The sequence below is a fragment of the Falco rusticolus genome, chromosome 20 (genome assembly GCF_015220075.1).
Source record: "Falco rusticolus isolate bFalRus1 chromosome 20, bFalRus1.pri, whole genome shotgun sequence".
NCBI lineage: Eukaryota > Metazoa > Chordata > Aves > Falconiformes > Falconidae > Falco > Falco rusticolus.
The window spans coordinates 2,630,962-2,643,546 of record NC_051206.1 but is presented as its reverse complement, the minus strand read 5'-3'; the positions used below and the strand labels follow the sequence as shown (position 1 = coordinate 2,643,546).

At 46.7% G+C, this 12,585-nt stretch overlaps 1 protein-coding gene across 2 annotated transcripts in view; it reads left to right on the top strand.

The window, feature by feature from the left end:
- The first annotated feature begins 3,771 nt into the window (after positions 1 to 3,771).
- Positions 3,772 to 12,585, top strand: part of DPYSL2 (dihydropyrimidinase like 2) — a 53,173-nt gene continuing 44,359 nt past the window's right edge. The window contains exons 1-2 of one of the 2 annotated variants that reach the window (XM_037371659.1): positions 3,772 to 3,904; positions 4,850 to 5,219. In XM_037371659.1, the coding sequence (XP_037227556.1) occupies positions 4,869 to 5,219 (351 nt within the window). In that variant the 5' untranslated portion in view covers positions 3,772 to 3,904; positions 4,850 to 4,868. Of the gene's footprint in view, positions 3,905 to 4,841; positions 5,220 to 12,585 lie in introns of those variants that run through there. The other variant, XM_037371660.1, reaches the window with a different exon arrangement.

Sequence of the window (12,585 nt, the reverse complement as noted above, 5' to 3'; positions counted from 1 at the left end):
GGCTGTCATCAATTTTAATAATGGCAATTTAATGGCTACTGCTCTAATTTCTGGCTGGTTTCTTAATCTTTGGATAATGAAGAAAATTCTGGATTTGCAGCAGTTGTCTCACGTAAGAATGGTAGGCAAATAAAGCAACATAGAGCTTATATTGCATTATTTCTAATTCAGATTAATTTTGATTGTTCAGCCTGACCCTGCACTTGTAAGTAACTCTGGCAGTGAAATGTAATAAAGCATCGTTTGTCATTTTACGCATAAAGAAGTAAGCTGACACATCTTGGCCAGACGGAATGAGGAGATCAGAAATCACTGGAGCCATTGATGCAATGCAGGTTAGTGAGGGAGTCCCTTGCTCCCGAGTTTTTCTGGGCAGGCCACAGATACCAGAGCACTGTAGCACAGAGTGTTAGTATGTAAGTAAAAAGACCTAATTTTCCACTTGTTTGACGAGGAGCCTACCTACCTCATGTCTTTGTGCTCACATTTCCCCTTCTATATCACTGTAAAATTGTTTTGCAAAAGGATCCTTGTGACACCCTTGTGCTCATCAAGCGGTCCTTTTTCTTGCCTTTGCCAGGGCAGATCCCCAGGCAAGGATTGTCTGTTGTCACGCGGTGCTAGGGTAGTGAGAGTAGGTATGTCACTTAGGAGTTTTGTGCACTGGCATAAAAGAATCTTAAATTAAGTCAGTTATACCACCGCCTTCCCCTGCAGTTTCAGGCAGGCTGTGCAAGCTCTCTATTCATCACTTTTCTGCCGTGTTGAGTGATTACTGCTAGAAGTCACTTGCCCAGAAACATCCAGAGCGTTACAACATTAAGAAAACCTGATGTTGTGATTCCACTCGCTTTCCTTCTTTTGTTCCTTTTATTATATGGTGTGTGGATAATACTAACTGATAAAATTAACTAATTCTTCCTGTATTTGCAGATAAACTATTTAGCAATAAGTGTTCAAGTTAGTGATTCTGCTCTGCGTACCTGTATCACTGTGTTGTTGCGAGAACCAATTAATACTCATCACAGGATCGGAATATGATATTTGCTGCATGGAGGCTGAAGCTGCCATTCTAGCTCCCAACTGGCCTGATTGGTTTCTCAGGATGTGTTTATTTAATTTTAGTGTTTCTCCACCTTTGTTGCCAAGAGGGCTAAATAGGAGCTGTTATCTGAGGAATTTGTTTGGTTTATGAAACTCAGATGAGGGTTGGTGTCATTTTCCAAGTAATTTATGTGGTTCTCAGTGAAAACAGACACCCTATGGGATTATTAAACACACAGATTATCAGCTCCCAGGGATTTTTCAGCAAAATCTGGTTATTTCTGTGCTTAGAGCATGGGCGTATCCAGTTGCTGGTTTAATACATTACCACTCAGGAGCTATGCCATGCTATAACTAGCTGTAAACAAACTCAAACTGAAATGTAAGTTGCATCAACCTATACTCTTTTCATGATAACAAAGTTGGTAAGGAACCTGATATATCTGTCTGGGAATTCTGGGATCTTAAACAAGACTTGAGTGTCAGAGGTTAAAGAGGCTTAATGGGACTCATGTAGTCAATAAGTGTCTATGGCTGGTCTCAAAGTCAGAGTGATTTTGGGGGTCTGAGTTCTCAGGGCACTGGCTGGTTCAGCTTTACTCATGATAGCACTCTTTCTGTAGAAAAAAAAATCTTAGGAATAAAGCTGTAGAGTCATGCAGGCATATCAAAAAGTTTCATTTCAAGTACCAAAAAAAACCAAAAACCAAGTAGAATTTGCTACAGCGTGACATTACATTGCCCAAGAGCTGGTACTTGAGTTTTAACAGGTGGAAATAAAAACTTCTGAAATCACCATTTTTTTTTTCCCCAGTGTCCATGAAAGGACTGTGAAGACAGAGAAAGTACTATACAAACATCTTGTGAAATACCCAGAAAGGACAGTATAATCAAAGGAGAATGCCTTGTAGTAGTTCAGTGTTTCTTTTGGGGTGCCTGAATTTCCTTGTGGGTGATTAGAATCATGTTTGGTTTGATACATGAGGCCAGTCAGAGAGGTTCAAGAGATCAGCCTGTGGTAAGGTGTCTTTGATAGACTTCGCGTGATCACAACAGGCAATAAAAACACAAAGTAACTGAAGATACTGCTGAGTGTGTCCTCAAGTGCCTGTGGAAAGGGGAAGTGACTTGGAGGTGTCTGTTCAGTATGTGATTGTTGTCTGTGTTTTGAGGGTTTATTGGAAAAGAGTCAGATCTGTCTGGTAGGAAACCTCAGCTTTTGGGAGTGACCTTTATCAGGTCTGAAATGTTTGGAAGTTGCAGTCTCGTCTGCAGGATTTTGTTCTTGTCTTGGTCACTTCACAGCCTCTAGGCTAACTTACTGGCAGATCCTTCCCTTTCCATCCCTCCACAGCAGCCTGTGTCTGTAGCCATCTGAGCATCTTCCAAGGATGTGCCAAGTGATGAGTGAGCTTTATTTAAGGTTGTCCCTGAAAGCCACTGCCTACAGTTCAGCAAACTGCAGAACGTGTCGACACAATCGCTTCAAGGCTTTCAGCTTGGAGGAGCCTCTGTCGGCGCTCTCTGCATCTTCTGTGGACTCTGCCTGATCAGCAATGCTATGAGTATTAATATTTATAAACCTTAAATAATGCAGGCCTTCATCATACCTGAGAGACCATATGTTGGCCTCCAATCGCCAACAAAGCACCTGGGATCAGTGTGGTGACAACCCTGGCTGATCTGCTGTGCTGGTCCCAGAAGGGGAAGGAGGTGGAGCTTTTCCCCTGGAGAGCCTCTGTCTTTGGCGTGCTCCCTCCTTCATTAGTTACCAGAGCACATCATCTTCATCCTTCAGGGCCAAGCTGCAGGCTTATTTCTTTCCTTTTAGTCTGGAGTCTTTTATCGCTGTGCTGTGCATTTATTACAGGGCTTCACTTGGTGGTGACCTTGGGTTTGGTCTCTTTCCACCTTTTGGTACAAATGCTTTGATTTGGGTGTGGTTTGCAGGGTTCTGGGGTTTATTTATTTATTGCTCTTGGCGGGTTTGGTGGTTTGTTTTTTTTTTTTTTTTTTTTGAATCTTGCAAAGGTAGCCGTTTGGACACAGATGCCTCTAAATTAACATTTAATGTATGCGTGTGTGAAGCTGCATATCAATGAATAATGCATAGGAGTAAACAGCTTGGTGATTGGGTTTGGTTCGGAGCAACGTTGCATATGGATTAGGCTTAAGGACCCAGATCAGCCGTGTTAATAGCATGTATCAGGTGGAGACAGCCAAGCTAAACCTTTTGTGTGCGGCACCACTTACCTCTGTGATAAAAATGTCTCTCCTCCCACCTACACAGCCTCGGCCGGCCTCGCAGAGCCCCTCGGTGTTCCCTGTTGGAACAAGCCCCCGGGAAATGACTCAGGCGACCCTCCCTCCGCATCGCCAGCCGCTGGAGCTGTTTATTTAGGTACAAACCCGAGAGAATAAGTAAAAAAGGGTCCCCGACACATGCAGCTGTACCAGCCCCGAGGAGCAGGAGGGGGTGTTGGAGCCCAGCGGCTCAGGCCAGGCGCTGCGTGGCGGCAGGGGCTGGGGGTGCGGGGCGAGCGCCTGGCCGGGGCTGCGGGCCCCCCGGGGCTGCGAGCCCGTGGTGCTGAAGGGACAGCGCCGTGGCCCGGCCCGGCCGGGGGCTCCGCGGCCCGGGGGTGGCGGGGGGGCTCCGCGGCCACTCGCTCCCCGTCTCCCAGCGCAGGGTCGCTGTCAGCACGGGCAAGGGGCTGCTGCTCTGTCTCCTCCTCTAGAAACCTGCATCCAGCCGGAGCCGCCTTTGGCTGCCTCCCCTGATCCCCCGCGGGGAGGGACTGGGGGCTGCTGGCGTTGCGGAGGCTTAATTGACTTGCAAGGTCACTAATTTCGGCTCCTGGAGGTAAGTCCTGGTGAACGGCGCATTTTCCTCTCTCCCTCGGTTCCCACACCCTTCTCCCATCTGTCTCTCTTTCTCATTCTCTTTCCAGTGCCATCAATCAACCCCTCCCCCCCCCCCCCCCCCCCCCCCCGCCGCGAAGAGGGTCTACCCGAGTCATGGCACCAACGATGCCCCCAAAACCAAAATGATGAGTCAGCATTTTGGCTCCCACTAGCCCCACTGACCCAACCGTCATCTCATCTGCTCCCCGCCCTCCGGCTCCGCTGCCTTGAGAAAAGTGAGAAACAATAGGATTCCCGGAGCACTCCCTGACTCCTCCATTGCGGGGCTAGGGGAGGAAGGGGAAAGGGTGGTGGGAGGAAGGAAGAGACCCTTTCTCCCCCTGCCTTGGGAACACGCCTCCGGAGCGGCCGGAGGTGAGGGGGGTGCTCAGTCCCCATCGGCCTCTCCGCAACTTGTAGCGAGAGCAGCACGCTGGGGAAGGGGAGGGGGGCGAGGGTGTGTGATGGGGGCTGTTGCTCCAACCTGATCGAGTCTATTTGCCAATTCACCACTCGCATCACTTCCGGATCAGTCCTCAGTTTCTGCTGCAGAGTGAGGATTTTTTTTTTTTTTTTTTTCCTCTCTCTCTCCTTTTCCCTCCCTCCCCATCTGGATGCTGGGAACTTGAAACCTCCTCCCCTGATTGCAGCAGGATCTGCCCCAACCTCCCCTCAACTTTGCACCGAATCACAGAAAACAGAGCGAGCCACAGGCTATATTGTAACGATGGGGGCAGGGGATCTGCCAGGCACAGCCCTTTGCAATTGATGTTGCCGTATCTCTAGGACCCAGAGCAATCTTTTTTTTTTTTTTTTTTTTTTTTTTTCCCCTCTCCTCTTCTGGTGTGTGTGCGTGTGTGTGTGCAGGATCCTCCTGGTTACTGCTGTTATTATTTTCCCTTAGCAGGGAGACCACATAAGCCATGGCTGAGAGGAAGCAGTCGGGCCGGCAGGGTGAGGAAGAAGAAGTGCCAGCCTTCTTCAAAAACCTGGGCTCAGGCAGTCCCAAGCCCCGGCAAAAATTCTGTGGCATGTTCTGCCCAGTGGAAGGCTCCCTGGAGAACAAGACCATCGACTTCGACTCCCTCTCGGTGGGCCGCGGATCTAACAAAGTCGTGGCGAAGCAGAAGGATGTTGCCCACCTGGGTCCGGATGCTCAGTCCGTCTATTCCAGGCAGAGCGGGAAGGGAGGGGAACCATCTGTTGATTTCGGGAGAAAGGTGGAGATCAGGAGTGCCACTGGGAAGGAGGCGCTGCAGAACCTGAATGACAAGGTGGGTGCATATATATATTATATATATATATATATATGTGCGTGTGTGTACGTGTGTGTGTGAGATGCAGCTTGAACACGCGACAGGCTGCGGAAGGGCTGTATCCTTTCCACCCTGCAGTTTCTTGCTTTTATGTCACCTGCTTGTATGTGGCAGTCAATGTCTTCCTCTAAGCAGCAGCATCTCTCCTAGAGCCTTCTTGCCAGACCTCTAATGTTATCCGTGTGCTCTCTGCAGGTGTGTGTGTATGTGCACGGGGAGGAGGGCAGAAGAAGAAAGGAGCCCCCGCACCCATAACCACCCTCCCTTTCCCCGCCCTGCCTTCCTATTTGGTGATAGAGACCGACTTTTTTGTTTCTTAGGCGATTTGCCCCCAGCACAACGGTAGAAAAATGCCCCACCCAGATAGTGAATGCAGCTCACTGGAACAGAAATGCAATTGTTAGCAAAAGAGCATCAATGAGCTTCCACCTACAGGGATCAGATCCCTGCAGGCTTCTTCCAGGGGAAACTCCTACCCCCTCCTCCCAGGGGAGGGCAGACTCCAGCGTGACCCCTGGGAGCTGTATTTCAATACCAATTTTGATCAAGGCCTCTGGCTACAGTGGGAATTCTTGCCTCGGGAAGATCTGGGACTTTCAGAGGAATGTGGCATTCTCTTAGAAACCCAGTGAACTCCTCCCAGTCTTTTAAGGCCCCTGAAGCTATTTTCTCACTCTCTGTATGTGTTGTGGTGTAATAAAGCCTGTCCCCTTCCTGAGGCAAAACCCATTCAACCCATAGGTCTAGCTGACCATGCACATTTGCTTTCCTCGATAAATAGATTTAAGGAAGCTTTATTCAGATCTGAGCCATGAAACACTCTGTGCGTTCCTCAGACAATGCTGGCTCCTATGCATAGGCTGGAAGAGTGGAAATGAATGAAGCACCGACCAGCAAACTGATAAACTCCCAGCATACTGGGAAAGAGTTTCTGTGAGCAGTTCCCCAGTGGGTTTACAGAGCAGTCCTTTCTTCTGCAGACTGTCTCTAGGATATACCTCCTGGGTTTTACTAATGGTACAGATTGCGTATACAGAGCAGAAGTCTGCCTGGAATTTATATGATGGGCTTGTTTGCCACTTTCTCCTGCTTTCAGAAGAAATGTGAGATATTACTAGGAGTATTACTGGGGGCTCCTCCCCACATCAGACCCTACTCTGCTTCTTCCTACCTACAGTAACCTAAGGGCTCCATCCAGCCCTGTTTGCACAACTGCTGTTTGTGGTGAGATCACAAAGGAAGGCCTTGGTTTTCAGAAGCGCTACGCAGCAACCTTTAATTAGGAGTGGGATGTGCTCCGTGCCGCATCAAGCCCGATTTGCCAAACCCAAACAAAAGTTTGCCACTACAAATGCCTATGGTTTGATTTGACCATGTTGAAGTGCCTACTAAGTGAGTAACTTTCCCTGATCTATTCGTCTTGTTGGACTAACCAAGGTGCATCTCAAGAATAAAGGGCGTACGCCCTTGCATCTTGGGGAGTCAAAGGTTTTGCAGTTTGGGACATTTTCAGGACTAATTTCATACAATTTGAAGTGATGATGTCCTGCAGGACATAAGTATAAACAGGTGATATATCAATTCTGAAAAGATCAATTATTTTTTGATTAAAGGGTACCAGTATAATAATAAAAATAAAACCCCCACAACTTTTAAGTACAATATGGTGAAAAATCAGAAGTCCACACAGGATATTAATCACTTCTTAACAAAAAGTGTGGGTGTTGGTTCTATTTTTGAAGATTGTTGTATAAACATTAACTGAGGGGATGAAATAATGGGATAGTGCAAAACGTTTGGGTTGTTTCTCGTTAGCTTTACATAACACTGATGCCAGTGGATTGTGTTGTGAGGGGTTGCGAGCATTTGGGTAAGTGCAGTCTTTTATTATAAATGTCTTGCTATGGATTGGCACTTTATTGCGGGAGTGTTTTAGCTGTGATGGTTTTCCAGCTGACTGCATCTATAGCTTGAATCAATGGTTAGATCCTCAGTGGGTAAAAATGGCTTTTACTTCGGTGTAGTTAATAGAAATGTGTTTTTGATGATAATCAGATCTCACCATATTAAAAAAAAAAAATAAAAAAAAATGTTGCAGGAGTGGCATTAAAGGAAACAGTGCATTAAAATAATATCAGATAGCAGTTAAAAGGCTTCTGAAGTTTTGCAGCTGTATTTGGCCTATTATTTTCAAACCTCTGTCTTAAAGCATTTAATAACACATCTGAAATCGGTGCACCCTGGATAGCCTGTACACTGTTTCGGTGTGGTGGGGGTCTAAACTATGGTAGAAAGGAACAGTATGCTAATTTATAGGATCTTGAACTTTTAACTTGTGTGAATTATTTCACAATAGGCTAAAACCTTACTGCTTCTTTTTCTTTAGCTTCAGGCTGACAATAGTTGCAATTTTTCTCGATGCTATAACAATCAACATACAAGAAGGTCAGTCCATGCTCTGTTTCAGCAACCGAAGGACAATATTGTGAGCTGATGGGAATGGGTGATGAGCAACTGGAGGCAATGGAGATAGGTGGAAGTATTTTAGCCAGTGACTGGACCCAAAGTGGGTTTAAAAGAGTCATCCTTTCTGTCACTGTATAGAGAGATCTTGTATTAATCTCCCCTGAAATGACGAACAAAGCAAGATGGACAAGCTATTTTTTTTATTTTGCCAAGGTCTTAACTGTCCAGAGGATGAAAAAAGGAATGTAATTATTCCACATTAAATTGCAATATATTGTTCTTCTGGTAAAGATAAGGGTAATCAAATCTCTTTGTGTCTATCCTTCCTAGGGTATTCTGTAGGCATCTATCATGGCCTCGCTTTATTGCCTCTGGGCCATGCTGCCTCATAATTCAGGGTTAAGATCATCTCTAGAGGCACCAGGAAGGCGCTCTGTCTTAGTTTAAGCATTGCTTTGCAGTTAAGCCTCTGGAGGCAGTGACCTATTCAACAGGTCCGCAACTCAGCAGATCTGAGGCAAGCTCTGCTCCTTCACAGCTGTCAGGCCTCAGAGAATTAGTGGTGTTTCTGTTTCGCATCCTAGGCTTTGTCATCTTCCCTGTTTAGGCTGTTAATGGCTGGTTCTGGAGCGCCTCGTTCAGTGTCGGAGCACTGCGTTGTGCTCTGAAGCCCTGACCTCAGCGGGACCATCACTGTGGTCTAACAGGAATGTCATGTTCAAACCTGGGATTTCTTCAGTGAGACAACAAGCACTTGGTCTGGCTTTCATGGCTGTGCACCTGTAAGCCCGTTTCCTACAGGGATTCGGTACTCAGCTAGCATCAGGGCAGGGACCTGCAGCACTTACTCATAGCGCTGCTTTGTAGTAGTCGGTGCAGACGCTGGAAGCTACCTCGTCTCAGAGCAGGAGGACTGATAAAAGGACTTCCCAGGGCATTAGTCCCCTGTTCCTTAGATGAACAGTCTTGAGACACCTGCATTCTTCTGGGTTTTGAAAAACCCTGGCCATTGCTTGCGTTACCTGGGTCATTCCTCTGTGTCTATTTCCCAGACTTCCCATGTGTGCGCTTGGTATTCCTTCTGTCTTGGTCACCTGTTGACGTTCTTTGGGACAGAGACAGTCTTTTAGGGAACATCTATATGGGGAAAGCAAGGTTTGATTGCAGGAGGGATCAGCAGGCCTGGGACTTGCTTTAATCTAGTTTGCACGGAGAGTCTGAGTAGGTGCTAAGACACTTCAACGCAAGTACAAGCCCTGGGATCCCAAATCTCTTCTTAAGTCGCTAACTCAGTTTCCCATTGCCATCTTGTTGTTAGTCCAGTGATTCAGGTGGTTCCCCTGTGCAACAGACACCTTCGCATACCTTTTTTGCATCCCTTAGAAACAGTTCATGGACCTTTGGGAAGTGCAGAGCACTGGGTGTGAACTGCTGCTCTAAACCAGCAAAGCTATGTCCTAGTGTAATAAGATAAGTAACGGTAACGCATAATCAGAGACTAGGAAAATATTTTTATTTTAGAATTGACAGGAGAGGAATCACTTGCAGTGTCATGAAGCTTTTGACATGACTGGACTTTCTGCTAAAACCTCAAAGCTCTCAGGATCATGGCTGTTCATTCCTGGAGAGGGAAAATAATGAATAACAGGACGTTGTTGAGAGCTCAAATAATCATAGACTCTGGAACGTTAATGGAACTGTTGTGTAAAACAAAGAAGCTGTTCCAGACAGCTGGAAATGCAGTTCCAAGTTTAATTGGTTACAATGCTTGCAGTTTTTCTAGCCTTGTTTCGACAATCATTGCTTGCAAAATAATCATAAAGGAGGATGACTTGTGTGTTCTTCCAATGGATCATAATAGTTTGTCTGACTACTGGAAAAAAAACACCCCACCAAACCATAGAAAAACTAACAATGATGAGCACAAATGCCAAATTCCTCTTAACTTCTTAGATCCCTCCTAAAGCCACCCATCTGCATAGCTGGAATGTGCCGTGCATGCAGTGGGCGTCTGGTGGAGTGGTCTGTCGGTGCTGTGGCAGGAATTTATCAATACCACAGTCTCTCAAGCAGAGATGAACAAGGGGCTGTGACACAGGGACAACATGCTACTTGGGCTAAAGCCTGGAGGGAAAACCTCAACACCTGGGGCCAGATCTCCCCACTCGGTTTGGAGCTGAGCCCTTTCAGAGGTCTGGGCTTTCAGCAGCACCTTGCGAAGCAGGCTTTGTCTTGGGGGATGGGTGCAGTGCCTGGCACGATGAGGTGGCAGCTTTGCGTGCCACCCTTATGCCAGTGCCCTGGCCATCATTTGACATGAGCCGTCTGTTTTTAGTAGGTGCTGAGCAGTTGTTTAAGTCTGCCTGAATTTTTTTTTACCTGTAGGACCATGTCTAACTCCCCGTATCACTTGTCTGTCTTGTGGCACATGAAATCTGAGTCTATCTTCTGTGGTGGTGTTATAAAGTTGGGAAATGATGTAGGCAGCAAAGCTCACGTCAAGGTGATGTGTGTGTTCTGCAGGAACTCTCTTACCCTAAAAAGGGACGGCATCTGGGAGCAGTGCTGTAGGAAAGCTACCAAAAACCCAAACCTGTTTACGATTCACACCAGAAGCACTATGTCCGTCCTGCTCTTTGGTCACCCCCCAGAGATTTGGAATGAATCTCAGGGTGGGAGAATAGAGGCCAGAATTTCATTTGCTCATTGTCTGGGGTAATGTACATCAGAGATAGACCAAGCTGGCTGACACAAGCAATTGCTGAGAGCTTGATGCTTTGTCCTGTAGGTTTTTGGGGAAGGAGAAGGGGCTATAATGTTAAGAAGTAGTGAAAATAGCCATTTTTTTAGATCTTAATCATGGTTCCCTGGTTAATCATGGGCCTGTGGATGCTAAACTCTCGCCACTGGATGAAAGGGAGGACCAAGGACAAGGATGCCCAAGTGTCCCATGCCTTTGTTCCAGAAATGCTGTATTTAACTATAATGAAGGTCACAGCATGAGTGTAGCTGCTTAGAGAGGAGCGCACGTGTTTGCCATGTATCGTACTACTCATGGCAGAGCAATCCCTGTCTAGAACCCTGACGAGGGCTGTCTCTTTCCCGATAACGTGAGGTGATAGTAAATTAACCGTGGAGCAGTGGCTTGGACTTGTTTAAGGCCTATTAAGATTCTAAAGCACCCAAAATGCTTCAGGACAGTTCCTCTAAGAAACGCACTCTGATAGTAACAGTCATCTTAGAAGGTTATTTCTGAACTTTCTCAAGGTTTCCTGGAATTTTCAAGGAAACAAAATCAACTGAAAGCTTAATTTTAATTTGCAGATCAAACGTGCGTTTTTATTGACCTGTTTTTGTGGCTGGAAAGTGAATCTCCCTCTCATAATCTAAAATAGTCTATATTCAAAAAAGATTAGGCTGTTTCTCTGAGAAATTGTATGATTTTTCTCCCCCTCATAGTAGCACCTTTGACCTCTGTGGTAATTTCCATATCTGGACAATTTTCTCCTGTAAGATAACAAAACAAATTAGAAGATGCCCATTGGCAAGTATAATTCCCCTCTGTAATTTAACATGTAGTGATTAATAACAGACAGTTCTTTCATCATCTTTTGGGAAGGACAGACGTACTCCTTGTGTCATGTGTCAGCCTGTATTTAATCCTCCCAACACTTGGTGAGATGCAGGGGACTGCTGGATCCCTGGGAAACTCCTTTGAAGCTGTTGAGACTCGGAGCTGATGCAGCAATGGGCACGGGTGGAATGGTGACAGAAAGTCAGGGCCTGATGGGTGACCTGGTGAAAGCTTTTTTGGCCTGGTCCTGCTGCCTCTGACCACAAAACCAGGAGCCTCGCTGGCTTTGGCAGGGGGCGAATCCCCACAGGGAGGGGGGATTATTGGCATCCAACAAGCCTAAAGAGAAATCCAGAGCTTGCTGATGCTGTAGGGCTAAAATTTCAGGTGCTTCCAGGAATGCTTTAAATCCATCTCTGGATCCCTCTTTTCGTTACATCTTAAAATGTGTGTTTCCATTTGCAGGTTTTATAATTTCATAGCAAAATGTCCTTGTGGATGAACCTTTAAGAATTCAGTAGGAGTAAAAGCAATCAGGTGTTGCAGAAATTCTGTGGCGTTTGTTGCAATTATGCTGAAATTCCATGGAGGAAGAGACTCTTTCAATAGATTCCCCCCCGCCCCGCCCCCCCCCCCCCCCCAACCATCCATAAACTCCAGAGTGGGGAATAAAATTCCTCGCTAAGTGCACGATGGTAGTCCACAGCACCTGTAAAGTTAGGATTCAGAGCTGATGTAAATTGATTTCAACGGATGCCTGTGATGATTTATTTTAGCATAATTATCACTGTGCAGAGATTCTCATATTCTTGTGCCATTTTCCCTCTAGACCTTTCCGGAAGACAAATTTAGACATAGACATAGTTCCTTTAGCACGAAATGCGTTTCTGCTGCAAAGAGCCTGCACAAGATGTCCTACGCTGGCTGGTATCTGTGCAGAAATGGCTGATGGCAACCTGGTGTATCTGCTGGCCAACACCCGCCCAGGTGCCCTCATCCTACGGAGGGGCCAGGGACACACAGCCAGAGCAGAGCACAGCTCCATACATGGCTGGGGTAGGCGCTGGCACTGCAAATGTGGGCATAATGCTGTGTTTTGAGCATTTCCTCTCCTCTTTTGCTGTTGGGGGGTTATCGTCGGGGCCCTCGGACGTGCTGATGTTGTGTAATTGAAGATATCGGTGCTCTTTGCTGCTGCTGTGACTTGGCTGCAGCGATCTTGCTGGTCCTGTCGTGGTGGCTGCAGGCCGGGAGCTGGGATGGGCTGGCCAGCCGTGCTGCACC